The following is a 27,928-nucleotide window of genomic DNA, read 5'->3' on the forward strand; positions in this document are numbered from 1 at the left end:
CATGTGCTAAGGTAAATTCAAAGACAAAGAGGCTCAGAGCACATATTTGCCAGTAAATAAAAATATGCAGGGGTGTATCTTCTTTTTTTATCCACGATCCTTTAATCAATTTAACTTATTCAGTATTAAAGTTACTATTTTGGGCTAGGACAAACAGAACTTTCCTAGAAAACGTTCCAGTACTTTTCAGAGAACATGGGTCAAAACGTTTTTTCAAGTACATATGGGGCCATCCTACTTGAGGAATGAGGGAAAAGGGAGTTTTGAACATGTGGACAAAATCTATGCCTCTCCCTGAGGGCCAGAGAACATACCCTAGTACCACTGGCTTTGATGGCATACTGGTCACCTCAAAGATTGCTGTGCAGTGCCCCAGAACCAAGTCAAATTATACAATACATGCAAACCACACACTGTGGTTACTGTTCAGAGAGACCACTTAAGAGATAATACAGAACTAAGTTATTTCTGATTATGTGAAATTAATTAGAGGAGGTGAGTCAGTTATGTGAGATGCATGCTATTATTGCAACTGAATTTATAATTTTCAGAGTAATTGTACCAGTATTTGTTAGTGTAGGGCCCAGAAGTCTGGCATTTGGCCAATGGTAATTATTTAGGCATGTTGCCATGAATTACTATTGATGAAACACAATGTAATTTTTGACATTCTGTCAGAAAAATGCATTAAAGGTACTTGAGAGTTTTTTGATTTTACTCTTGCCTGGACTGGAAAATAAGATGTTTATTGAAAAAATGTTAAAGGATTTTCAAAAAAACCCCACCCAAACCACATATAAGCCTAAACTGAAATCCAAGATTTGTGACATCTCCCTGGATACACAGCTAGGTTTGCTTACGCCAATGGATTCGTAACAGTTGCTACACAATATATTTGTAATGAGCAAAGCAGGACAGCAACTTATGTTTTAACATGGTTATTTAGACCATTCCAATTTTTCAAATATTTCAATAGAAAAGAATTTCTTTCAAGTTCTGTTCAAAACCCTGACATTAATTTCCCAGATTCATAAGGGAATATAATATCCATCATTAATTCACAATTTTGACTGCACGTGTAGTTTTTTCAACCCAAAACGTATGTATTCATGTATACACAAATATATGTAACAAGATACATACATCCTGAGAAAATAACTGAAACATATGTACTATTTTATAATGATATCTGTTCTAAGAATAATTAATCAGGTATATTTGATAACAACATTCTTTACAGGTTAGTCTGAATAGCTTTATTATCTCACCTTCATTGTCGCAGTCTTGCAATGAAAGCCATATTTGATCTACCAGACCAACTCCTTTTACTTCACCATGAACTGGAATGGAATGCATTACCATTAATGCAATTAATGTCAAGGGTTTGGTTCGCAATTGCCAATGCTACTCTTTTTAAAATTTATATTTCTTCATCTTTATCTCCATCAATTTTATTTATTTTTATTTTGCTGTATTTTTCATTCTACACTGCAGAAGAGAAAACATCCACTGTGTTACTTTTAGATTGTTCTTATTTCACAATTTTCATACAAAACCATCTATAACATGAGAAAGACTGACATTATTGGTATTTTTTTGGACTGGACTCTATGAGATCTTAACTTGTACATGTGTTTTAGAGCTATAGAAAAGCACATCACCTCAATATATTTATTTAAAATTGCAATATTATGCTGTATGATAAGCAGAAAAGAGATACTCTTCTGTCACTGGCCAAATTCTTCCTGGTGTACATTCTTGGCTTGCAAAGACAAACTTGGTGTACTAATAGTCTGCACAAAATACAGAGTCAAGGCTTGGTCATGCTGCATGCAGCAATTTTTTTACTTGGTGCTTATGAATTCTGTCTAGGACTTTTGCTTTAGTTGGGTGTCACATAAAGACAAACCCCTTACTACTTAACATCGAAGGAGTTTGTTCAGCACCTGACCCTACTCCTCATTGCAAGTACTGAAAGTAACCTAAAACAAACTTGTGCTGCCCAAAGGTCCTTCAAGTTCCCCTCTGTTGTGCCAGAGACCCTGGTGCTCCCCTGCTGAAGCAGGAGGTACCCATGCAGCTAAACAAGAGGTATCTACATCCCCTTCTGCTCTACTCTAAGGTACCTCAGCATGTGGCATCACATAAACATAGACAGAAGATTTGCAAATTCAGTGCTGAGCATTCTTTGCAACATGAAAAAATATTAATTTCACATGCAAAAGCAGCAGATTTGTAGCAGATCTGGACATAGGTTACGAATTCAATGTAGGGACAAATATCTAAAAATAAAAAATACATAAAAGCATATCCCGGCCAAATGGCAAGGCTCAATTTAAGTAATCTCTTTAAATTATACAGCTTGAAAATTTGTGTAACTGCATATTTATATATATATATGTACATACAAACTCTCTCCAACATATTTCATATGAGTCACTGAACAGCTTTTTCCTTGGAAATCACATTACCATTAAAAAAACAGCAATAGAAATAGATTTTCTATTACTAGCATTTTATGAACACAGTAAAATCAATAGAATATATAAAGAATTGATTTAGGCCATATAAACATTATGTCAGTAGAATGAGCAAAGTGAACTGTGCATATTGTTTGACTGATTAGGGATTATGAGCAACAGCAAATTTGGATCCATCATGTTCAACCACTGTGATTAATTTCATAATATTCTATAATAAAGCTGAGTTCCAGAAACTTGCTCCTGGAATTATTATGATAACTCTGAACTCTGTCGTGACTTTAGAACTTCATCATGTCCAGATTTTTCTAAAAGGCAGGAGAAGGAAGAGATGATCACCTGAATGTTATTTATTATTTTTCAGCCAACACAAAAATTATACTAGATCAAACTTTTCAGCTCCTGCAAATACATCCAGCTCATTCCACTGAAGTTACCTTGATCTTAAATATCACTTTTAAGTAAGAGAATTTAATTTTCAAAAAGCAGACACTCTAAAGCAGTACAATGTCTTTGTGAAAACTGAAGCATTTAAGGAATGATACACAGCCTTGCTTGCTTCTTGATAAAGCATCAAACATCTGTTTTTGGCAGCTTATTCAGAAAGAAAATGCTTGGATGAGAGCATACTCTAATAGGATTATAAACTGAAGATATTAAAATATTTACCTGTATTTCTAACTGTTTATGATCATTCTCAAAACAGGAAAGATATTTTACAGGGACAAATATTTCCACTGCCATTAAATGAACATTGTTTCCTTCACTGCAATTAAAATACTGGATCTGGTACTCCCCTTAGGATTTACAGTACAACTTCAGGAAGTGAGATTAGTTAACGACCATGTAACATGTTTACTTGGCCTACACTGAACTTAATTCTAAATAAATGGGAAAAAATGGTATCAAAAAGCCAAGATAAAGGCAGACAAAAACCATATTAATGTTTTTTAAAATAAGCATTTTACTCCTACTCTGGAAAACAAACTACTAAAACACATTAAGAAATATCATCACCCATGCAATGGAAACAACCTTTCCCTTGCAAAGACAGGAAATATTCTCAAACTCAATTCTATTGTGTAAATTTTGCAAGATCAAATAATTGGTATATAATGCTGCTTTACAGCTTTCTGTGTAACCCATCCAATCCCACAGTAATACTGGGGATAGGATGGCAGGGGGAATGCCTCTTCCATGCCTGACATAACGCTGTTCACAAAAGCAGCACGCTTGTAGTCAGATCAGGGCAGAGCTCTCTCCAGTAATAATGTGACTTTCTGTCCAAGTCCAACTGTGCTAAAAGGTATTGATGACAACCTCGAATAAAACAGTAATTAAATCTTCCAAAACACTCCTATGATTGGACAAGGGTTGTGAGAAGGACAGACACCAAGCACCAGTTCTGACCTTGAAAGAAAACTATTGATTGGATTTTGCCTTGTGAAAGCAAGAAGGGAAAACTGAAACCAACCATTCTGAATCATTAATGAGCTCCCACAGCATGGTTCTAACTCCAGTTTTTTACATATCCATGTGCATTTTTCTTTTGGCGTCCTCAAAACTAGCCATTTGCAATCTATACATGAAAAGAAACCATAAATTCATTCAAAACAACATGGAGAACATCTAGACAACAGCCCAAAGCTCTGTGTATGTCAGATGGTGTAACACTTAACAACATACACATTACATATAGTTTTAAATACACACACACACACACACACACACACAAACACACACACACGTGTGTGTGTGCACGTGTGTTTACTCATGTTATGATAATTACTGTAAATGAGTATAAGATGCTATTAATTGCCTTTGCTATTATATGTTTTTGTTAGTACCCACTGAAGCAGAATGTGACATTTCAGTCTTTCAATAATCCCTAGGACTGAAAGGGCTTTGAGCATATTTTCTATGAGGAATTTGGCCATAAAAAAAGAGACATTTAGGTTGCTGATTTTTAAAGAAAAGCTCTTCGTAGAATGAAACAAAATTATATGAAAAGTTGTAATTTGTGTGGCAGGAAAAATTCAAATAACTGATGTTTTGTACTGAGTAGCACTAAAGTGCTACTAAAATGATAGAGAAAAATAAATGGGGAGCAAAAAGCCAACCATTAGACAAAACATAGGAAGGTATGTGATTATTTTCTCCTTATTTATATTACATTTCACTCATCCTCCTTTTTACTGAGTTTTCCCTCCTCAACATTAGTTTTAATCCTTAGTTTTTCTTCTACACTTTCTTTTCTACAAATTGTCTCCAACAGCTTTTCTTCAGTAGGTCCAGCTACAGTGCTATTTACTCTAACACAAAGGAAGCATCCTTCTTTGTTCTTGGCTCATCTAGCAGTCATAAAGAAAATCATTCTCTATTAATGTACTTCTACACAGAAGTCCTAACTCTGTTTATAAAAATACTTTTCTGATACCTTTATTAAACAAATCAACCATGTTAAAAATGGGAAACTATTAGGCCCAGATTTATTTTTAAATGTGATTAAAGTGAACTTGACCAAAAATATCCAACAGCCAAATGATCATTGACTGTAGACATTTCCTCTTAAAGAGACACAACCCAACAAAAACCAGCAAGATGCAAATATGAAATGATTTTTCTCTTTACTATCCCCTACAAGAAGGAATAAATGTAATGACTACTGTCCTCACTGTCACACATTAGCAGAAGTATACAGGCTATGTCAACACAAAGGAGTCCGCAGAGTTGTCCAAAACAGTGAATTCACGTGTGAGAGAAATTGGCTATGTTCAAAATATCCATGTGATTGATTTCCCTTTAATTGACTTTTTAATTACCAATACTTTCACTGTCTAGAGATTAGAAACGTCACCTTTACCAAGGATAATATAGTAACATTGACAAAGTAGGAATTGCTGCTACTGGAAGCGGATTCAGTTGCCTTCTACATGAATAAGGTATAAAAACCCACCACAGTAACACTGCAACTTCTTTACTTAATAATTACAGAAATAATGCCATAAGATAATATGTACAGCATTATTGTACACCAAGTATATAGAGTATTAAAAATTAAATACTGGAATAATCACATTCAGAAAAATCCCTTTAGCCCTGACCTCTGAAATACAACACTTCTGCTCACACCATGGAAAAACACGTTTTTGTATACTAGTAAAAAAACTCCAAAAAAATTGAAAGAGCATATGTTAGAAACAAGTGAGCTGTGCAATGATATAGATACTCATGAAGTAAGAGGGAAAGAAATGAATACAACATGCAAAGGACAATGCACACACCTACTCTGTAGCAAAGCCACAAATAAATGTGCCTTCGGTGTTAGTACAAAACTCCTGTATGACTTACACAGTAAGTCCAGCAAGAGCTTTACAACAGGAATTTACGTGAGAGGAAAACCATTCACAATATTATTGTTCAGTTTACATTTGCGCTCAACTCTGTCTGTTCCATAAGATTTGAGCAATGAATGATGGGGTATTTCAATGTCATGAACTGGTAACATATAAATGCCATATTCGAGGGTCTATAACACCTATTCTTTTGTTGGGTTTTTTTTGTTTTTTTTTTTTCTGATAAAACCAGAAAAAGAATATTCCAAATCAAAAGACCATTATAAGATATCTCATTCCCATTACATTTCCAATTAGAAACATTCTCACTTCAGTTACATGGCTGTGTTCAGACCCATGGCTCTTTTTAGACAAAATCAATCAAATCTCTCTGCAAAAAAAATTTATGACCTTGGCTATAACTACTACAGTCACCTGACTACAGGTCAGAGAGGATCTGTAATGATTTGAAAACAATTATCTGCATACATTCCCATGTATAAAGTCATTTACAGGCCAAGGGCAAATTTTCCTCTTCTATGCATGTTACAAATCTGCTACCTGTGGAATTTATCACAGTGCTGATTCTGCACTGACGGGTGGCTCCTATTTCCATCACTGGTGTTGGTGGTGCTGAAAAAGCAGTAAGAGAGGCAGGGTAAAGAAATTTCTCTTACTGCTGGTTGAACCCTACATCACCCAACACCATGCCAGAACAAGCCATCCTTCTAATTTTACACAGCTGATGCACAGTTCTAATCAGCTGCTTCTGCATGCATAATGATTTGCACGTGGTGGGTGGGAGAGGCCTCATTTTTTTGCATTCATTATTTTAATTGTACATATTGTACACAGTGAAATTCACTGTATTCATTGAAATAGAGAAAAATCAGGCTGCTGATTGCATTTTTTACTGTATTTTTGGGTATGTTCATATCCAATCTTGTGGTTGAATCCCACTGTACAGAGCTTTGCTTTCTCAGCTTCCTACCATTTTGATCCTATAGTGGCTGTGGTAAAAGAAACACATTTCTTGGCCCTGTTTATCTGTTATTTAGTGACACTGATCTGGCCTTAGTGCATCCCAAATGGAAGGTTAAATATATTAATTTTTCTTTTCTTTTCTTCTTTGGTTTTCTTAAAAAGGTGCATTGGAATTCATGACTATGCAGATTCAATGAGGGGCACCATAAAGAAACAGGTGACTGCACAACACTATTAATAACTAAGCAGAAGAGAATCACTCACAACAGAAGCACAGATGTCTTCCCCTGGTCCCATTATATTATTTTGAAATATAGATAGTTTCTGGTATCAAATTCCACACTAACAAACCAGCGTCACAACCATATAGTTTCACTGACTGCAAGAGCTTCATTTCAGGTGTGAAGCCTTTAGAGAGAAGTAAAAAGATAGCTTCCCAAGATTTCACTCTACTGTTACTGATGTGAAACCAGCTCCTGGACCCAGTCATGGTGACTGGACAAAGTCTGGCAGTATTTGCAAAATACTCCTAAAAGATGTCAAAAGCTCTTACATTGTTGTTTGGCAATACATCATCTGGCCTCTCTCTCATCAGACATGATAATCTCCAAAGCTCTCAAGCCTCTCTCCTCAGGGTTTTTTTATTTTGTTTCATTCCATCCTTCATTCATTTTCACACTGACTTTTTTTTTTTTTTTTTCAGGGATCATTTCAAAGTCTGGCTGGACTTTCCCCAGATAAACAGGAAATCACGCTATGCCTGTTTTTTTCATGCTTCCAACAGAACTGAAGTGAATCCCAGCTTCCTCAAAACCAAGTATGGCATCTTCAGTCCCAATAACTCCTACACAGCTCTGGGCTCCCATCTTAGTCCCTTCACAGTCTTCTCTTTGTATTCAGAATATAATCAATCCTTCCAGCATAAAATTGGAAAAGGCTGTGATTTTTTACCCTCTTTGGCTTGCTCTCTCTTAGTTGCAACTTTTTCCTCTTTCCTCATCACAACTTAAGAAATTCCTTACCTGCACACCTTTTCTAGTCTTACTTGGACCTGAAGTCCTCCTCTTCTGTATTTTTTTGCCTCTATTTTCACTCCTCCCTTACTCTCTTCATCACCTCTCAGCTTATCTTCTATAACATCAAACTTGGGCTTTTTTGAGCTTGCTTTTTTGGGAGGGTTTTTTGTTAGTTTTTTTGTTTGCTTGTTTGTTTTTGTTTATTATGATTATTATTTTGGTTTGGTTTAGTTTTTTGGGGTTTTTTTTTGTTTTGTTTCGGTTGTGGTTTTTTTGGGTTTTTTTTTTTTTTGAGAAAAATAATCCAATCTGTCTCTGAAACTATGAACTGTGTTTCTCATTGGCTCAATGAATGACTTGCAGGAGGTTCACTTGCTCCTATTCTTGGACTATCAGTCTTCTGACTAGAATCACCTTTGTGTGTATCCAAATCCTTACTCAGCATAGTCTTGCCCCACAACATTTTTTCATGTTACTTTAACATATAATTCAACTTCTGTGCTTCGACTTTTGAATGATTTACAGCTCAAAACTATTTGTTCAAATAAAGTTGCCACACACTACACTTGCTTACAATTACAATTATTGAACTCTTTGCAGTCTGTCTCAGAAAGGAGAAAATGTAATTTTCTTCATAAAGTAGCAGTCAATGGCACTAGTATGTGGAATCTCCAGCCACATGTGCTACTGTGTAAGACAAGTGAAGGTCTACACAAAGAACAAGAAAACATAATAATGCAGAAAAGGAAAACTGAATCTGTTTTCTTTGCTTGCAATAATCACGCAAAATCATGCAAAGGTCATTTTTCATGTTTTTCCATCCCAAATCTACCATCTTTCAGACTTTTTCTGCATTATTAGCAACCCCATTTAGTGAAATTAAACAAGAGAAATGTGCCAGAACAGCAATCACATTCCAAGAAATGTGCATCATAAGTAGTGAAGCTGTGCAGTATTTTAAAAATTGACATATTTGATTTTTAAAGACTAAGCTATGACTATACTGGACAAATTAAAACCATGAAGTTCTGCTAAATGAAGCAGCAAGATATTTTGAGTTACATTTAGGAAGATATTTATCTACCTGCAGCTGACTGGCTGTACACCACAATGAGAATGCACAAGCATATGCGACCATAAATATGAATGTACATGGACCCTTCAGTCTGTGTGAAAAGGATCATCAATTCAGTCTACAACCTGTGCTGTGTCTACTACCAGGCTCACACAGTTTTCTTACTAGCAAAATACCTTTTTCTGCACCTTTTGTTCTTTACACACACACGTACATACACACAAGGCAATGGAGTCAGCTGCATCTGAAGTGCAGCTAAGGGCACCCTCTGATTTCAGTTCCTTAAACTCTCTCTTCTGTAAAATTTTTGTAACAAAGACAGAGAAGAATTAGTCCTGGTTTATATCTTATCCAGAGCAGGTTCAGACTTCTTATTACCTGGGGTTCTTCTCTGTTACCTTTTTTAAGTGCCATGTTTGGAAGCAATAATACTGCAAACCACTCATATTTCATCCTTTGTTCAAGAAGCTACTTAAGAATCACTCAAAGATGTCCAGAATCCAGTGTTATGGTGTCAAGGTTAACTGTGGAGCTAAAGGCCATTATTAAGTTCCACCTGTTCTCTGGGAGGATTTAGTTTCCGATGCTACTTTCCCAGATGCACAGGGAAGCTGACACAGCCAACCACAGGACATCTGCCTGCAGATCCTCTCTTCCCAAAGAAATGCTGACCCACATCAACCTAAATGAGTTGGATTCCCATCTACACTAATTTACTGGCAGAGCAGTTAAAGAGGTCATAATGTAAAAAACCATTCTGGCTCATTTACATTTTTTTTTAATGTAATTTATGAAGGATGCCACAATCACATCAACATCTTTAGATAGCAATAATACATTCTCTGCCACCTAGTTCCTCTTCCCCTTAAAAAATACCCCCACATAGCACAGCTACTATGTCAGTTTAAAATGACAAGATATCTCTTTGACCAGGTAACAGACACCGTATTCTAAAGCTGCCACTGTAGCTAAGGATTGTTTTTTTAAAAAAAAATTTCCTCCTCACATTGAAGCAAACAAATTCATGACCAAGTTGTTGAGCTGTAAGTACACCTCAGTTAAAGCATCTCCATAATACTGCTCACATTCCTGATTGCATTTTCAGGATTGGAACAGAACAAGGTAGCTACCCACAATGGAGTAAGTTGGAAAAGGACAGGGTATCTAACTAGCTAACTTTGAAGTACCTAATTAAAATTAGGAGAGCTGAAAGAGGCACTAGAAAACCCTCAGAAGCTCTGTGGTGTTGGTTTATAAAGGTTTCCTGTAATTTTTACCAGCCAAGACTTGGGCAGCCTATCTTGTGCTTGGCAAAGACAAATCAGTGCCGGATTTTTAAGACTGACACATTGCACCAATGAGACAGTTCATGCATCTTTGTGAAATACACATTTAAAGACAAAAAACCCCGTGAAAGCTCTTTCTGCTCCCTTAGAAGGCAACACTGGCTAGGGCTCCCTCCAGACGGCCCAGGCTGGGCCGGGCGGAGCTCAGGAAACTGCCAGGCCCCATTTTCAACCAGGGCCCCCACAGCCATGGGGAGAAGGCCTGTTGTTAATTTCTTAGCCTCCCTGGCAGGCCAGGGAGCCCGTGTCTTGGCAGAACCCTGTCCTGCTGCCAGCCGGAGCCACTCTGAGCCAGCCGGACCCGCCCTGTGGCCCGGGGAGAGGCAGATGGGGGAGAGAAGGGAACAGGGCCTGGGGAGAGAAGGGAACAGGGCCTGGGGAGAGAATGGAACAGGGCCTGGGGAGAGAAGGGAACAGGGCCTGGGGAGAGAAGGGAACAGGGCCTGGGGAGAGAAGGGAACAGGGCCTGGGGAGAGAATGGAACAGGGCCTGGGGAGAGAATGGAACAGGGCCTGGGGAGAGAAGGGAACGGGGCCTGGGGAGAGAAGGGAACGGGGCCTGGGGAGAGAAGGGAACGGGGCCTGGGGAGAGAAGGGAACAGGGCCTGGGGAGAGAACAGAGCGGGAACTGGGGAGAGAAGGGAACAGGGCCTGGGGAGAGAAGGGAACAGGGCCTGGGGAGAGAAGGGAACAGGGCCTGGGGAGAGAACAGAGCGGGAACTGGGGCGAGAAGGGAACAGGGCCTGGGGAGAGAAGGGAACAGGGCCTGGGGAGAGAAGGGAACGGGACCTGGGGGAGAGGCAGTTGGGCCTCGTTCTGGCAAGGCCTTTCCCAGACCCTTTGCCTGCTAGGCAGTGTGGAGGGAAGACCCCCAGGCATGTCTGGAATTGAATGCAGCAAATGCCAGCAGTCGTGCCAGAAAACTCATCGCTGCTTTCTGGCTGGGCCATACAATCCTAGCCCAGCCCCAGCGCAGCCTTGAAAGACTCTTTATTGTAAATAGCTCTGGCCACCCCACCTGGAAGAGATCACAGAACCCTCTGCTGCCCAGGCAAGGTATTAACTTTTTCACTACCCAAAATGAGACTTTTCAGATACTTTGTTCTCTTTCCTGAGTGAAAGAAAAGGACCAAGATGGTGATACACACAAAAACAGTGTGAAAGAATCAAGGTCAGACAGAAGGAAGAGTGAGGTCCCAGAAGAGGGATAGAGGTGGGTCATGGACTGAAATTTATTTTTTTTAAGCTATGGAGAAGAGACGCTTGTTTCCCTTGTTTCATAAAGATATTATGGGGTGGATGCAACTGTTCTAACTGTAGATAGGAGCAGAAGCATGGTGTTAGTGTAAGTAGATGTTGAAATGGCTGTGATCCCCTGAGTTTTGAATAGTGAGAAGATGAAGACCCCTGCTGCTCCCCAGGGAAGTAAAAGAAAAAAGACCTCTGTTTTTGAAGATGAAGACAGCTTTTATTTAAACTGTTACAATCTTTAAAGTGTGCCCCGTAGTTGATAAGGTACTCAGTAATGGTTCTGGAATAACTGTTAGTTGAGGAAGATATTTTTTACATAGTGACCATAATTCCATTCTCCTGAGTGGCTGATCACGGTGACATTGAGGCCACGAGAAAACTGTTTCTTGTGTAGAAATCTCCATAGGTTGAAGAGAGAGGTCTCATCTCCCAAATGAATTGGTGAAAGACTATTTTAGAGATGGTAAACTGACTGAGTTTTCTGTACATTTTCAGTGTGAAAGAAGTGTGGGGAAGGGGAGGAAAAACTGTCTAAAATTTTATTCTGAGTTTTTTTAGCATTTTTTTAATTTTTAGTAATAAAGTTTCTCTTTGTACCAGTTAAAGTTGAGCCTGTTTTGCCTTCCTCCTAATCCTATCTCCCAGCAGGAAAATTTCAAATTGGTGAACCAAAACCACTACAGCTTTGTTCTTAAAAAGCAAGTAATAAATGTCAGGAATTAATTTGGTGTGCACCAAGTACGGGAGCTCAATGGCAAGGATCACTGGTCCAAGGCCAGCTGGTGGACATAACAGTGCACATGAACTTCATTTCACTACCCATGATGGTCAATGAGAACAGTGCCTAGCTTTACTTTCAAAGAACCTGCTTGTAGAAGTAAGGTGGTGCTCAGTAGAAACATTGTCCTGACTGCTGGGAGCAAATTAAAGTTTGTGAAAATTACCATGGCCACAAAAGCTAATCACTTAAATGCTAGGTGACTGTGATTAATAGAGAATGCCTGCTGTAGCATGAACACTCTTCAGAGAACATGGATGGGCAACAGCCAATTGCATTAAGACTGCAAACACATGGAGTCCCTCTTTCTTTAGCACCAAGAGGGTACAAATTGTCAACTCAGAGCTGTCACAGGCAACACCAGCAGGGTGGCAGAAAAAGACAGTCTCATTCTTCTCCCTGGATTTCTCACTACTCAAATTTGACACACTTGGGCCTGAGCAGTGACATTTCCAGTCCCTGCAGGAACATGCAGACTCTGACCTGAGGAACTATCCAAACATGCCAACAGGAAAGGCAAATTATTCAAGTTTTTCATGGCCTTGAGACACTATGGCTCAACAGTGAAGGCATAAATGTGCCTCTGCTTCTTGGCTTGCTGTCATGCTGCTCTTGTACTTGCCACAGGACTTGTAGAGTATGCCATGTCCAAGACTCAGGCATGGCTTGCTTTGCCAAGGAGTGAAAGGAAGAATATTTCCTCTGATTCCTTGCCTTCATGATAGATTATCTGGTGCACTGCACCCTAAGCCAACCACAAGAAATTCCATACTATTGCTTTTCTAAAATAAAGCCATGTGTACTTATTTTATATTTTTCTTTACCAAAACAACAGGGTGCTTAATAAAGAGAAAGGAAAGTTTTCCTTCCTTGTCAGCCTTCCTCTGCACAGCACAGAATGCAAGAACAGCCATATTGGTCCAAACAAATGAAACATCTATCGCCCTGCCTCTGACATGAGCCAAAAGCATCTGCCTGAAGGGTTGTGTTAGCACAGAGCAAGTGCATACCAGAACATCTTTGCCACACCACATCACAAAGACTGCATGTGCCAAAGGTGATACCTTTTTGCTTAACAGCCGTATCACTGAAATTCACAGCTGCTGGGCAGGAACAGGCGCTGTGCCATCCACCTGACTCACAACCTGCACTCTTAAGGCACCTGGGCTTTACTATGCCACTGGCAGATTGCATGACTTCATGTGACGGCAGCAGAACAGTCTGCATTAATGTCTGCCTGGAGCACCCTGGGAGAGGCCACTGCAAAAGCAGATACAATGCACAAGTTCCAGGCACCTTGAGAAGCAGCTACAACATCTGCCTAGCTGGCAAGCCAGCACTCAAAAGCACAGAAAAAGGAATTTAGCAGGGGAGGCTCTCTACTATTCTCCAAAATGACTGACAGCTGGGAGAGTTTACAGACCTCCAAGACAGTCAGGGGGAGAAATATTTAGCTTGTGGTAGCCACAAAGACAGGATTTGACCTTTTAATTTGAAGGTTTTAATTTGACCTTCAAGCCACTAGAGAGACATCCAGCAAATGCACAACTGCAACAGAGCCAGCTGAAGACAGAAAACATAGACAACTCATAGTGCATATCCCCATGTGCTACAGGAGAAGAACAGATAACAGCACAGCATCAGAGGATGTGTGACAGAACATTGCAATGCCCTCCAATAAAAGCAAGGGATGTCAACAGGTTCTGGTTCAGACTCCTGTGCAAAAAGGAATGTTATTACAAGGTATGTTTCTGTTGCTGCCTGTTGCTACAAGTCACAGAAATGTAACTTTCTGAAAGGGCACAAACGGATCTTGAAAGACCTTTTTCTAAATGTAACAAATATTTCAGCATCAGGCACCAGCTCCTATGCCAGAGAGCTCCCACATGAAATAAAGGGTTCTGGTAAATCAATTCACTGCTTTTTGAGAAATGTAGAGTTTGAATTACTGACATCTGCTGACCGGAACTAAAGTCAAAATTTCTCCTACTTAAAAGGCCATAAATGGCAAGTCTCTATGTTGAGGCTGGCCCTGTCAAATGTGGAGGCAAACCCATGATCACACCCTTCACAAGGGTTACAAATGGACTCCCTCCAGCTGCAGATACTTCCACCTATGCTCTGCAGAAGAGTTGTGGCATTACAGAAATTGTGCCATAACTGTAGGCTATCCTCTTCTCACTTACGAAAAGGATGCCTTTAAATCCAAAATAGCTGTGAGGGAAAAGAACAAGTTCTCAGATACTCTGTAGCACACTCTCAGCCAGCTCTGTAGTACCACACCATCAATGCTCAGAGTAGGCAGGAGGCTTCTGATAGACGGAGGGCCACAGTCATGACTGGCTGGCCGCAGTGCAAAGAAGTGAAACTTCATGACAAATATAATCACAGAATTGTTTGGGCCAGAAGGGGCCTTAGATATCACCTGGTTTCAACCTATTTGCCATGGGCAACCTTCCACTGTCCCACACTGTTCAAAACCCCATCCAGCTCAGCCTTAAATACTTCCAGGGATGAAGCATCCACAAGTTCTCAGGGCAACTTGTTCCAGAGTCTCACCACCCTCAAAGTAAAAAAATTCTTCCTAATATCCAAACTAAACCTACAGTTTAGTAGAACTACTACTACTAACTAACTTAGTAAAACTACTACTACTACTAACCTTCAGTTAGTTCACATGTTTTGTCATCTGTCAGGAAAAGGTGAGCAACCTTTTGCAAATACTTCTTGTATGTGTACATTACTCCACCTTGTGCTATTCACACAGGGTATTCAGGGTGTTCAGCCATGCCAGACACTTGAAGGAACAGTGCATTAGCCTTTGGCACCATGAAGAAAATTGATGTAGGCTAAATAATAGTTACTAGATAGTTTGCCCATTTTATTTCAATATAAAGGATCCTGTTACATTGCTCTGTCTCTGACCTCTTTTTAAAGAAGCTTCAAAAATCAGAGAAAATTAGAAATATTCTCAATCCTGCCCTATTTTTCTTTTTTTCTAATTTCAAAGACACATCTCATTTTCCTAACGTGGTTTCTCATTTCCACACAAGTCTTCCTGTTTTTTTTGCTATTGGCAAAGCAAATGGCACTAAATGGGACAAAACGTGACAGAGTACCAAACAGAAAGAATGACAGGCTCTTTTTTAACAAGATAATTCTGATTTTTGTGCAGAATACAGAAAAAGTGTCAGGACAAAATGGGCTTTAAGGGCAGCACAAAAAGTTCTTTCACTTAGGACAACTATTCCTATGTCACTCACGACCCACATATGGAAAAAAAAAAAAAATCCTTCCACTGGATTATCATCTAGCCTGAGTACTAAATATAAACCTAATGTTTTAAGTGTATAAATGTGAAAAGCTGTAACTCTGGCCACTGTGAGGCAGAGAGGCATGCTCATATTGCACAAGTGAGGAAGCATTGGGAGGTACAGTGTCTTCAGGAAAACAGTAACTGAGAAGAGCTGTGAGTCACTTGGAAGGTGTGTTTGGCTACCCAAAAGAGAACACTTTGGGGGATTCACTGGTTGCAGTGAATTAATAGCTAAAGTACAATGCCAATCCCAGGTTATAGATATTAACCCTGCATCAAGATGTGTGTGTGAAAAAGACATATAAAAAGTCTTAACTGAACTTTTCTCCAGAACTGAAGTAAAACCTTAAGTGTTTATTTTACTAGATATTCATGAAACTTAACTACCTTTTGTCTTGATTTTTCTTAATTCTAAATGTTTGTACTTCTTCATTTCTTCCTAAGATGCAACAGCACTGCTGCAATAATGGCTTTACAGCACTTCTTGTTCATTCTGAAGGAAGAGACTCCATAGGCATCACCAGTTTACTCTGCTTTGTGCTGAGTGTGGGACTAGACACACTTGCATGTGCCTGTAAGCTCCAGCTGTTCTGTGGAAACTCAGTTCAAGCTGGTCCTGTCTTCAGGAGAAACCTCTGTGGCCAGTCATTTCCATATTAGCAATTTTCCTAATTGGAGATCATACAGTGGGCCTAATTTCTAGCAAGAGTACCTTATATTTATCTACTATTCATGTTCCAAGCTGGGTGTTTAAGAACTGCTTGTTTTTTTAAGTTTTCTAGCATTGCACCTTGACACTTCCTTAATGGGTTATCAAAACCAAGCACAAATGTACTTCATAGTGAATGGTGCTTAAGCCACTGGAGAACTGGGACAACTCAGAAATAGATAGCTAGATAGCTAGATAGCTAGATAGCTAGATAGCTAGATAGCTAGCTAGATAGCTAGCTAGCTAGCTAGATAGATAGATAGATAGATAGATAGATAGATAGATAGATAGATAGATAGATAGATAGATAGATAGATAGAGACAGATAGATAGATAATATAGGCCAGCTTTGCTGTCCTTTAGTAGTTATCTTTCTTTCTAAATTTATTTAGATTTTTATTTAATGTGATTACTTCCTCCCTCTGATTACAGGCAAACTTACCATTATCACGATCTGCTTTCACTCCACCTTCCCTTCCTCTCATTCTCTTATTTCCTCCTATATCTGATCTCATTTCTTTCTAAAATCCTCCATGGACTAAACTACAATTTGCCCTCACAAAGTAACACATTCCCAAAATAGCATGACCTGCATATGGCCAAAAAGTTTATATACAAGCAGGTGAGAATTCATCCTTTCCACAGTAAAAAAGCAAAGGAGAAAGTCTAGGCTGTGTAAAATAAAGACCTGTGAAACAAATGTGGATGTAGACTGAACATGGTGTTGAGTCTCTGCAGTTTAAACTTCTAGGACTGTCTTATTCTTTCACTACCTTGAACCAGGAGCTCTGCTCTTTCTGTATGCCTTAGCCCGTACCATCATTTTCAGCTCTCCTCATTTCTACTGTATCCATGCTTTCTCTTTGATCTCTTTGCATTTCACTTCTAAGCTGTCCTCAACTCAATATCTCCCCAGTTCTCTATTTCACTTTATGCATGCCACATCTATGCATAGTCCTTCATCCCATCACCTGCCTTTATCCTGTTTTAGGGAAGGGAGAGTGAGATACAACAAGTACTTGTTGTTTATACTTGCTTTCCTTATTTTTACTAGCAATTGCCATGAGGTCTCAGATAATTTTCTTTTGTTCATAATAGTGTTAATAATACCACCATAGCAGTCTGAATCATATAAAGCTCTAAGCAAGCTAGTAACTCCTTTTCTCCCTCAGTCATTACAACTGAGTTTACATTTTGCAATCAAAGCAGATTAGAGTCAAATGCACCACTGTGTCATTAAAAATCCCCCAGTTCAGATTTGAACTGTCTTCATAAATCTTGTGCTACATATGAGGCATCATCTACTTGCTTGTTCCTATTACAGCAACAGCTACATTCTTTTGTTGTATCCTGCACTTTAGGGTTGGACTCAGGAAACCTAACAGCAGACCAAACAGACACCAGAGACTTAGAGATCAAATTTTATAAACGTAAGAACAATGGAACTCAAAAATATGTGATAGGGTGATACAGACCCAAACCAATGCAATAAACAGTGCTCTTTTATTTAATGAAACACAAGAGAATGGTAGCAAAAATATTTTATGATCTTTGTAAAATCCTTTACATAAAAGTACCTTCATGGATCAGTTAATATAAACTCTCATTCTTTGACATACTTATAGCAATTTGCTTCTTCAAAGTAAGGTACTTAGAAGCATTAAAAACTCTGTCTTTCAATGTTCATGTGGTAAAGCAATGCTACAGTCCCCATTAACAGGTGATGCACCTAAGACAGAAAATTTATATGAGTGGCCGCTGACTACAGGGACTGGAATGTCAGCATCAAACAGTAAAAGAAGTTCCTTTTGTGTGGTTCAGATGAGCAATATCAGCATTGCCTTTACATTGTTTACTCTCTAAAAATACTGCAGATTTGAGCACATTCATTTTTCTCTACATCTGATCTTACAACACTGACTCACATGAATTGATCCCTCTTTTATATTCTGCTCATTGACTAAGTAATAGAATGTTCTAAAGGATCAACACCCACAGAATTGGCATTTGGGTAGGTACAACACAGCACAAAATCACTTCTATAGGTAAAAGTGGAAACTCAAAAACCTCAGTATTTCAGTGACTTCCAGAAAGTCGAGCATAAATTGTGTTCCCAAACTGCAAACTTGATCTTTAAATTATTTGTCTGAAAAGGCAAAATTGTAGCCATTACTGCTACAAGCTTAATGCATACCAATTTGAACATTAGGTCATACTTGTCAAACTGCAGATCTTTGATGAATATGCAAAGCTTTTATTTTGTAATTGTTTTAGAATTTAAAAGAATTATTTCTATTTTAACTACATTTCACTTTTCTCCTGCTCTATAAACAATAACCCAATTGCTTGAGCAAGACATGTGATGCATGAGTTAATAATAAACATGAAAACTCTCCCTTTTCTCACATCAATACTTCAAACTACTCAGAGTCATCTAAACACTCCAAAATCCTAATTCTTCAATCACCATTCTGAATGAATGAGGGTTTGTTTAAAGTCCCTTGCAATCAGTACCTCTCTGACAACAAGGTGAAGTCAAGAAAAATGTATCAAAGCAGAAAAAATTATGAGCATTTGCTATATGCTTACAGATAAGTAAGACACAAAAGATCTTTCTTGGCAGCCCTTAAGTAGTACAGTCCAACACAGTAAAGGAATATGTAAAAGTCCCAGATAGAATGGTAAGGCACTCTACTTTCACCTGGATTGTATTTAAAGCCATGTAAAGAGGATTATTTGGGTAAAGTCAGTCATTATATTATGCCATTTTGTCAGAAGTACAGTTCTGCTTTGGAAGGAGACTCCCACCATGCTTTTGTACAGTGTTTCTTACCCAAACTGAAATATGGTAAGACAACTGAGAAATATGCTGCACCTGAAATTAGTTCCAAGCTGCCCTCCCCTGTACTGTCTTTTGGACCAAAGCTCAGTTAAAAGAGGTTATGAGCAAATTAAATAGAGTGAACTGTGACACACTGAGAAGAAGAAATATTCTTGAACTATTAGTGTGCTTCTGTTGGAATAATGCTTTTATTTAAAAAGATTTTAAGGACGTTCATGGCTCAATACATATGTTACACAAATCACTTGAGAGAAAGAGCTATCAAGAAGAAGCAAAAAATACCTTTTTTGGATTTTGGCAGAAAAATCTATGAGTGTGTTCCTAATTTTTTTTTTAATTAGCTTGATTAAAGAGAACAGCATTCTCATTCTCATTGACAGTCCAAATTTTAAACTTACACTCAAGAAAGTTGACAAGCAGTTAGCAACAACTTTCAAGAAAGGTACTATTTTGGGGTGTTTGTCCTAAAACAGACATAGTTTCTTTCTTAAATCAACCACACAATCTCATTACCTGATCACAGAAAGGTAAATTTCTGTACCCTGATCTGCACAGACTTGCAAGACTTTGAACTGCATTAAGAATTCACAGGACATATTTTTAGACACAGGAGGTAGTTCAGAGGGTGCTTGAGAAAGGAAAAGCACCTTTCAAAGCATGACATGCAAGCCCAGAGACACGAGAAGAGAGCACACCTAAATACAATGCGAATTTCAGATGGTTTGTTCCCTTACGTTTGTGCTTTGCACTCTGCTCAAGGCACTGACAAAAACTTCATACAAACATATGAAAAAAAATCCCTCTCACCACACAGGGAACAAGTATACACGTTTCCCTCTACTTCTATCAGTTTCTACCTGCCAACTGAGAAGACACTGCTTTGAGTAAGAGTGGCTTCTCGTCTCTTTCTGATTTTGGTAAAACCCACACAAATTCCATTTATCTCTATCACTAAAGCTCCTGTGATAATACTCATGTCCATGGATAGCCAGATTCCCCAGGAAGTAGGGCATATTAGGCATATTGTCTTGTCATTGGAATAGGAACAATTGATATAATAAAAAAGTTATCATCCATTTAACTGAACAATGCTATTTTGAAGTTTATCCACTAATTTATCTTCCGTCAGTTTTCTTCATACTTCTCTTCATGCTTAGTGGCATGATTAACATCTGGAAACTTTGTATTGGGCTCGTTATGCTGCAAACTACTTCCATCATTACTCAACATGCAAAGTAGAATAAAACAGGATTAGAATTACTCTTCCACAAATCCTCTCAGAGAGTTCACAAATGCTCCCTTGTCCTCTCTACTCCAATTCCCTTGTTATTTTTCAGTTTCATAAGCTGGTTAGATGGAGTCAGAAATAAACACAAAACGGTAAGAGCTGTCTTGGCAGCCTCCAGTGAATTCCCACCGTAAGCATTTTCACATCCCACAGCAAGCAAGCAAGCAGGCAAGCCAAGGTGTTTCGTAAGAGCAACCCACAAGCCTTAAAAAATGCATTTACAAAATTAACTGAAGCTTTCACCATTTATGCTATAGCATCTTGCAAGGGTCTAAAAACCTCCCCTCTAGTTCCAAGCAACCAAAAGCAGATTTTCATACAAAGCTCTTGTCACTAGGCCCCATATAAGGTGTTTAAAATGTACACAAACAGCAAAATAGAGAATTATGTTTCACTAATTATTCTGATGAATTTTGCTATGGAAATCTCAAGTCTAGCACAACATGAGGGGTTTTTTTGTACTAACCCTATTTTAAGACTTCTCTAGCACAGACCACAGTTCTGTTCTCTACTAATACTGTTCCCAAAGTCAATCATTAGAAACTGCTATCTCCTCTAGCTCTGGAAGACAGAGTAAAAAGAATTAAGGCAAGAATTAAAACAACTGCTTCATATAGTACAATCCAACTTCAATCAGAATACAGAACATCCCAAACAAAATGTTTTCGAGTGTTTTGCTTGTCCTCCTCAGCTCTAAAAACACTCTTATTACTACAGTTTGGAAAGGTAACTGAGTAAAATGAACATACGCCCAAGTTATTCTTTTAGCTTAGTTTTACCAAATGAATAGAGAAAGTAAAAAAAAAAAAAAAAAAAAAAAAAAAAAAAAGGATAATTTATTTTTATACAACTCTTCAACATATTGATGACATATTGATTAGTACTGCCAAAGACCAGGCAGTTCCCAGAGGACATGGTGCCTCCTAACACAGAGAGTGGACACTTTTCTGCTCCATTCTGGAAAGAAGACTGGAAAGAAGTACTGGAAAGAAGACATCAGACGACTTCTGTGGCAGCCTCAGAACGTGCAGTGCTTCCAGGTATGGGCAGCTGTGACACAGCCATAGCTCAGACATGCCAGCCTGCTCCACATCTATTTCTGGGGACTCAGTCACTGTCAGTCCCACACTCCAACATGCTCAAGCTACGTAAGTACAAAACAACTCAGTGAAGACACAAGTCTAAGCAGTGGGCAGACGATGCCCATGTAAAAGATGGGATAAACTGACATTTAAAAGTAGGAGGCATAAAACAATGTCTACAGAAGCTGCAGATGCCTGCTCTGAACCCAAATGAGATGAAAATGTCATCCCTTACATAAAGATATTGCCTACAGAACACACAGTTATGTTAGCCTATATACATTTTTTTCTTCTGATTTTCAATTGAATTTTTTTTCAAATGGTTACATGAGAAATACCATTGGTGACAGCTTGCTCCAATTACCTACTGGCCACCTTGTTTTTTCCAAATTGCTTGCTGAAAAGGGGTGCGTAGATATTCAATGACACGGTGTCTGAGTGACCATGTTGTATTATTAGAACATAACAGAGAAAAGAAGTATAGCCTTTTGTACATTTCTGCCTGATGTAACTTAGGAATACACTACTTTATTGAGATTGTTTATTAAACTACCACTATAGCACACTGTATATACACAAAGTTTGGATTAATTTTTGTGTGACTGAATTAAATCTCGAATGCCTCAGAATTGTCAGGTAGCTGACTTGACCCTTTTATTTGCAAGTTCCAAGATACATATTAAATGTATTGATAATTAATGACCGAAAAAAATCCTTTCATTAGGCTCACGTTATTTTCCTCATGTTCAAATATATCACATTACTTATTTTCATATTTTAATTCTTAACATATACTTGTATTGCAGGCTTTTCAGAGTAGGCAATGTTTTCCCATTAGCCTGGATATTACATATCTATTATGTCTAATCCCAAGTCATTAAATATTATTTTAATATAAATTCACTAATACTGATAATGATAAATGGGGAGTGGTTTGGGGATTTTGGGCTGTAGATAGATCTAAACAGTGAATCTGAGGTGTGAATGCATGATTTGGAGAAGTTTGAGGTCCTCTTAAGGGACAGATGAAAGTCACTCCTTTCTCATGAAAGACTCAAGAGTAATTTGTAACTCACAGTGATATTTCATCAGTAAAAATAAAAATAAAAAACGGTACATATGAGGTTACTGCCTTTTTGTAATTTCATATAGTCATTTCCATGAAATCATATTCTTATTAAAATATGATCTACATGGACAATTTTGCAATGGAGAACTACTCAGGTCAAACTTTTTGATTTGGCAAGAGTACTATTTTTGTAAGAAGAGCTGTATTTGAAGATACAGAAAAAGAAGTAGCTTCCTGGAAGGTAACATAGCACTACAGCACAAAATAACTTTGTGCATTCTCCCTCAAGGTAGGATTTATTTCCTAGTTTCTTTAATAATGTTGTGTTGAAATATTTAATACATATTTTGAAAAACCTTACAAGTATTCAACTTTAAAGAGCTAACATCAAACAATTCTCTCAGTTTCTCTCAATCAGCTTCCACCTATTTCAGCTCTCTAAATGCAATTCAGAAAGCATCAAACACAAATAAAATTTAGGCTGAACTGTTCAGTTACAGACTAGCCCTCTGCCAAAACTCTGCAGCTCAATGCTGCTGACTTCATGTTCTATTCAGGATATTTCACAATGACTGTTCTTTTCTAATGCTACCCCAAACAGCAGAGACTCTGTCGTATAGGAAGGAGGCGAGAGACAATATTACCATTCCAGCAGTTGATCTGCACTGACTACATTTCTGTTCTGCTCAAATCTCATTTGTTCCAGGAAATCTACTCCAAACAGAATACAGGAACACAAAATATAAAATAGGTATCTCTGAAAACAGCACTTATCAAGAGCATTTAATCATTACCAAAATATGCATCCAAGTGGTAATGTGTCATCAGCACATTTGAGAAGAAGGACATGAGATTAACAGGAGTCTACCAAAAGATTACTTACCATGTTCTCCACAGACCCTCATCTATATATCTTAAGAACAAATGCTCATCTCCTTTATCACACAGCAAAGCATCTTCTAGGTCTCTCAACAAGACAGCAAGTTGTTTTTTTAAATTTCTTAAAATTTATTTTAGCTTTTTTAATACAATGTCACCCACATCATTAGACACAGACTGATTATACCAGTAAAAGAGTATAGTAATGCAGTTGTTGCAGGTACCTCTGTGTTACACATACCTCCATCTGGCTGGAAAATAAATAAATGAATAAATGAAGGGCTGAGATTTCCCCCTTCCACAGGGACATGAGTACTTTCAAGACTCTCCAGATGCTCCCCAAGAACACATGAAAATGCACCTCTCAGAAAGCACCATTTTGACAAAATCCACTGCAAACACACCTTCTGCTCTTGTCATTGCTTCCCCTTCACCTTAATGGGACATTGTAGTGTTGTCTAAAGTGCTCTTACATACAGCATAAATTCTCATCAAACTTGCAACACAATAAATTTCGTTTCCTATCTTTTTCCTGCCTACACTGATTTGAGAAATATTTTACTCCTGGTATTACCTCAGGGGGCTTTGCAGCAGAAATGAGTAATGCTATTTATCCTAAGAAGAAAACAGAAGTGTTTGATCCAAAATTCTGCACTCTGTCTACATCTACATCTGCCCTTACTTACCTGATGAATAAACAAAATATTAAATGTGATGGCATTTAATATAGGTATTTTGACTGCTCCCAGATCAGCAGATTACAGTCTCAGCTCATACAACCCACAAGAATCCAGGAAGGTGCAAACCAACACTGCTTACCTTTCATTCCAAACTTAGAGTGTCTTCCAAACTTCAGAATAATGAGGGTTATTACTAAGCCAGTGCACACCAGTGCTGCAATGCCCACCACAACGTACACCTAAAAAATAAATTAAAAAAAAAAAAAAAAAAAAAAAGGACACAATCAGACCTGTTTGCTTTGGTTTTGTGCCTTCAAATACATCCAGTTATGAAAAGAGATTGATTACAACTGGGAAACATTTGCACTCAGATCACAGAGTGGAGAAAACAGACCCTTGTTGAGGTTTATTCTGTTCTGTAGAGAACAGAGATTCAGACACTTATGAGAACTTTTTCAACATCCTACACATTCAAGGCAGGTGGGAGGGAATGTACATCACCCTTTTTCCTTCCAGCAGAGTGGCATGTTACAAGAAAACAGAACAGCACATAGGAAAAAAGAATTTGCTGTAGGAATGGTTGAACACTCCAGGTTGAGTACTGGAGTGGCTGTGAAAGTTCTGTCACCGGAAATACCAAAACTGGAAAGGGCACAACACTAAAGAACCATACTGGCCCTCCTTTAATCCAGGGAGCTTGGACCAGAGGACCTGCACAGGTTCCCACCTTTACCACCTTGGTAGTTCAATGACTGTCTTATCAGATGCCACAAGACCATCTTGGATCCTCCAAATTTTTAGCACATTGTCCCAGCTCCCAGTTTGCTCTCTGGTTCGTGATTGCACTCTCCTCTGCTTGCTGCTTTACAGAGTCACTGATGGAGGAAGGCTGCAATGTCAACCACGTTGGTAACCCACTATCAGTCTCCAACATTTCAGTTCAGGAAAACATGAGAGGGAAGGCAGCAAAGCAGGAAGCCCACCAGTTCAGCCACTTGTACTAAAATCTATTGCAAGCTATTTAATCAAAAACCTACATGAAATCATGTCTCAAAACATAAAGCCAGATTTTGAAAATTCATTGCAGCACATCACCTCTTTAACGTGGAGGTGAATCCAGGGTAGGTATTCATATATATACTAATGATCTTCAAATTACCTTGGAGGTCTCCATTTTGTAAATGAAGATTTACTCTCCTTGACTTAAAATTAGATGCAAAGTCTTAAGCTAAAAAAATGAAGTCAAGTTGTTCAAAAAAGCAAGACACAAAACAGTGGTTTTACTTGAACTGAAAAGTGATTCACTCATCCAAAAAAAAAAAAGGGGGGGGGAGGGAAGGACAAGAGTGGGGAACAATGATTTTATTTTTTAATGTTTTTTTCTCTGAGTTTTGATCACAACACAGTAATAGCTATATTTTCTGATAGGCCAGAGTCTTATTATAGTGTCTGCAATTTTGTCAGTTATATAGTCAAAAAGTTCACAAAGATCACAGACCAGGAAACAATGCATATACTTACAGTGATGCTATCTTCATTCTCTTTGTTGGAAACATCCGTAGAAGTGATTTGATTACTGTTATTTGTGGCATCTCCAAGATCATTAGGTGTGGTTTCATACTCTTAAGAGAGGAAAAAATGTTGCTTTTATAACTTCATAACTTTGATGCAGAAATTTTTTCTATATTATTTCTGCTCTGTAACATGATAAGGGCACTATCAGCTTTGGGAATTTAAGCCCTTTGGACACGACTCATAATTGCTAAAGAAACTGGAATGTTTTGGGATGGAACCACTGTGGCATGTAATTGAACAATGTGCTGTGACTGGCAAAAGTGAAAAAAGAAGCAGTCTACACCATAATGTGTATCCTTACTGGAAACAATAGAGTTAAATGAGAACTCTATCCGTAGAGCTATTTTTATGTGCTACTGACTTCCCATTAAAAATGAAAGACTGCCCTCTACATTGAACTTCGCCAAGACTGTATTCAGTCAAATATAGGACAGTCTTAGATTTTAGCTTGGGCACTTCTGTTTTACTGAGAAACACTTGGCAGATAGGTTTCAAAGTATCTTAATAATATTAAATGTGAAATAGCTGCTTTCATTTGTTTAATAAATGATTTAAAAAAACCTGTAATATGTATAAAGGTTAAGGTTTAGCATTGCTATCATACAGATAAGCCTTTAAAAATTAAAGTGCCTGAGATGGTATGAAGAAATTTGATTGATTTATCAAAATAATTCCACTGACATGGCTGCAGGGGCAAAACCAGAACTATTCCATATCAAGAATGATCATGGCTCAATTATTTATAAGAACTTCAAAATGAAACACAGATATTTACAGCCCACAATTTCCTGAAAAAATTATTCAAATGAGAGAAAATAATTAGATCTTACATATATGAAGTTAAGATAAACTTGTATTAAAATAAAATTTTAAAATGCATTTATTTTATTATTATATCTGGGAACACCAATAACATTTTAATTTCATGTCTGTAATGTATGCAGATGAAAGAAACAAAGGGCAATTACTGCACCTGTTATAAAATACACCTCCAGCATCATACCTTAAGTTTGCAATTAAATTTCTTTACTTGTTTTGATTAAAATCAGTGCCATAAGCCTTCCTGCTATCTTAAATGTGAATTTGAGAAAGCTCTTACTTTTTCTACAGTGGCAGGAGCATTTCTGAGCATGGAGCTCCAGCTGAGCAAGAACAGGGAGGGCTTGCACCGAAGCACTATTCTCCTTTCACTCCCAAGGCCAATTTGGAGAGCTCAGCTGGCAGTGTTAGTAAGAAGTTGCACTGGGCTTTTGATCTTCAGGCATGCAAGGACACATTTGCTTTCTGCAAAGCACTTGCAGGCTGCAGATTTTTTTTTGGTACAGGAAGCTGTCAGCTACCTCTGGCACCAGTGCTGCAGTCAGCACAGTCAGGATGTCTAAACAACTCACATAGTCTATTTGGGCTCCAAACTATGCATGCCAAAGGACAGGACTCTTTCAAGACAAAATACATATTAAATATACAGAGCTTCAAGAGAAAAAAAAATATTCCTGATCTTTAACTATTTGAATTCTCCAACTCTGCACTGCATATATATCTAGGCATAGCTTACCATGCAGCAAGGTTAGAGCAGCAGCAACAAGAGGATGAACAGCATTCCTTGCTCATCCAGGTAGCACAATAGCTGCCTGAATGGCTCATCTGCAAAAGCAGCCTGGATTTTTGGACAAGGTTCTGTGCTGATCATCTGTCAGTGCAAGTACATCCTTTGCTAGAGCAGAGGAGGAGGCTTCTACTTCATCATTTGCAAGCAAAGTCTGCTTTATAACAAGTACTTCAGCCTAAAAATATTGGGCTTTCTTTACAATTAGCTGGGAAAATTTTTACAAATATGGTTTTGGCCAACCATATATTTATTATTGTTTTATAAGACTAAAGCATAAAACAAATATTTAGAGCCTTTGCTGCTCTGACTTTGTAAAACAAACTTTTAAGAAGGAAATTTTTTGCTCCCAGTTGCACTTGTAAATAACAGCTGGTGCTATATGTAGTTCTGTTTATGCTCAGGCCTGTTCTGACTACTGGAAATCACACCCTGGAGGGCTACTGAGAACCATGGGTCTGGTCTGTGAATCCTCTGCACTTCTATATTAAAATGGGCAAGAGCTAAGGGAGACTACATTGATATACTGGTAGTTTGCTGACATTGCTTGCTTTCCAACTGCAAATCATTTGCATTTGAGGTATTGCCAGATCTTCAAAGCCCCTTGAAATGGGTGGA

General features: G+C 38.2%; 1 protein-coding gene across 1 annotated transcript in view; it reads right to left on the reverse strand.

Moving 5' to 3' along the window:
* NTRK2 (neurotrophic receptor tyrosine kinase 2) overlaps positions 1-27,928 on the reverse strand; it is a 197,202-nt gene that overhangs the window by 114,180 nt on the left and 55,094 nt on the right. Inside the window, exons 10-11 of the mRNA XM_079330943.1 lie at positions 25,651-25,751; positions 24,269-24,368 (exon numbers count right to left, since the gene is read on the reverse strand). Of these exons, the coding sequence (XP_079187069.1) occupies positions 24,269-24,368; positions 25,651-25,751 (201 nt within the window). The remainder of the gene's footprint in view (positions 1-24,268; positions 24,369-25,650; positions 25,752-27,928) is intronic.

The sequence above is a fragment of the Erithacus rubecula genome, assembly GCF_903797595.1.
Source record: "Erithacus rubecula genome assembly, contig: SUPER_Z_unloc_2, whole genome shotgun sequence".
Taxonomy (NCBI): Eukaryota; Metazoa; Chordata; class Aves; order Passeriformes; family Muscicapidae; genus Erithacus; species Erithacus rubecula.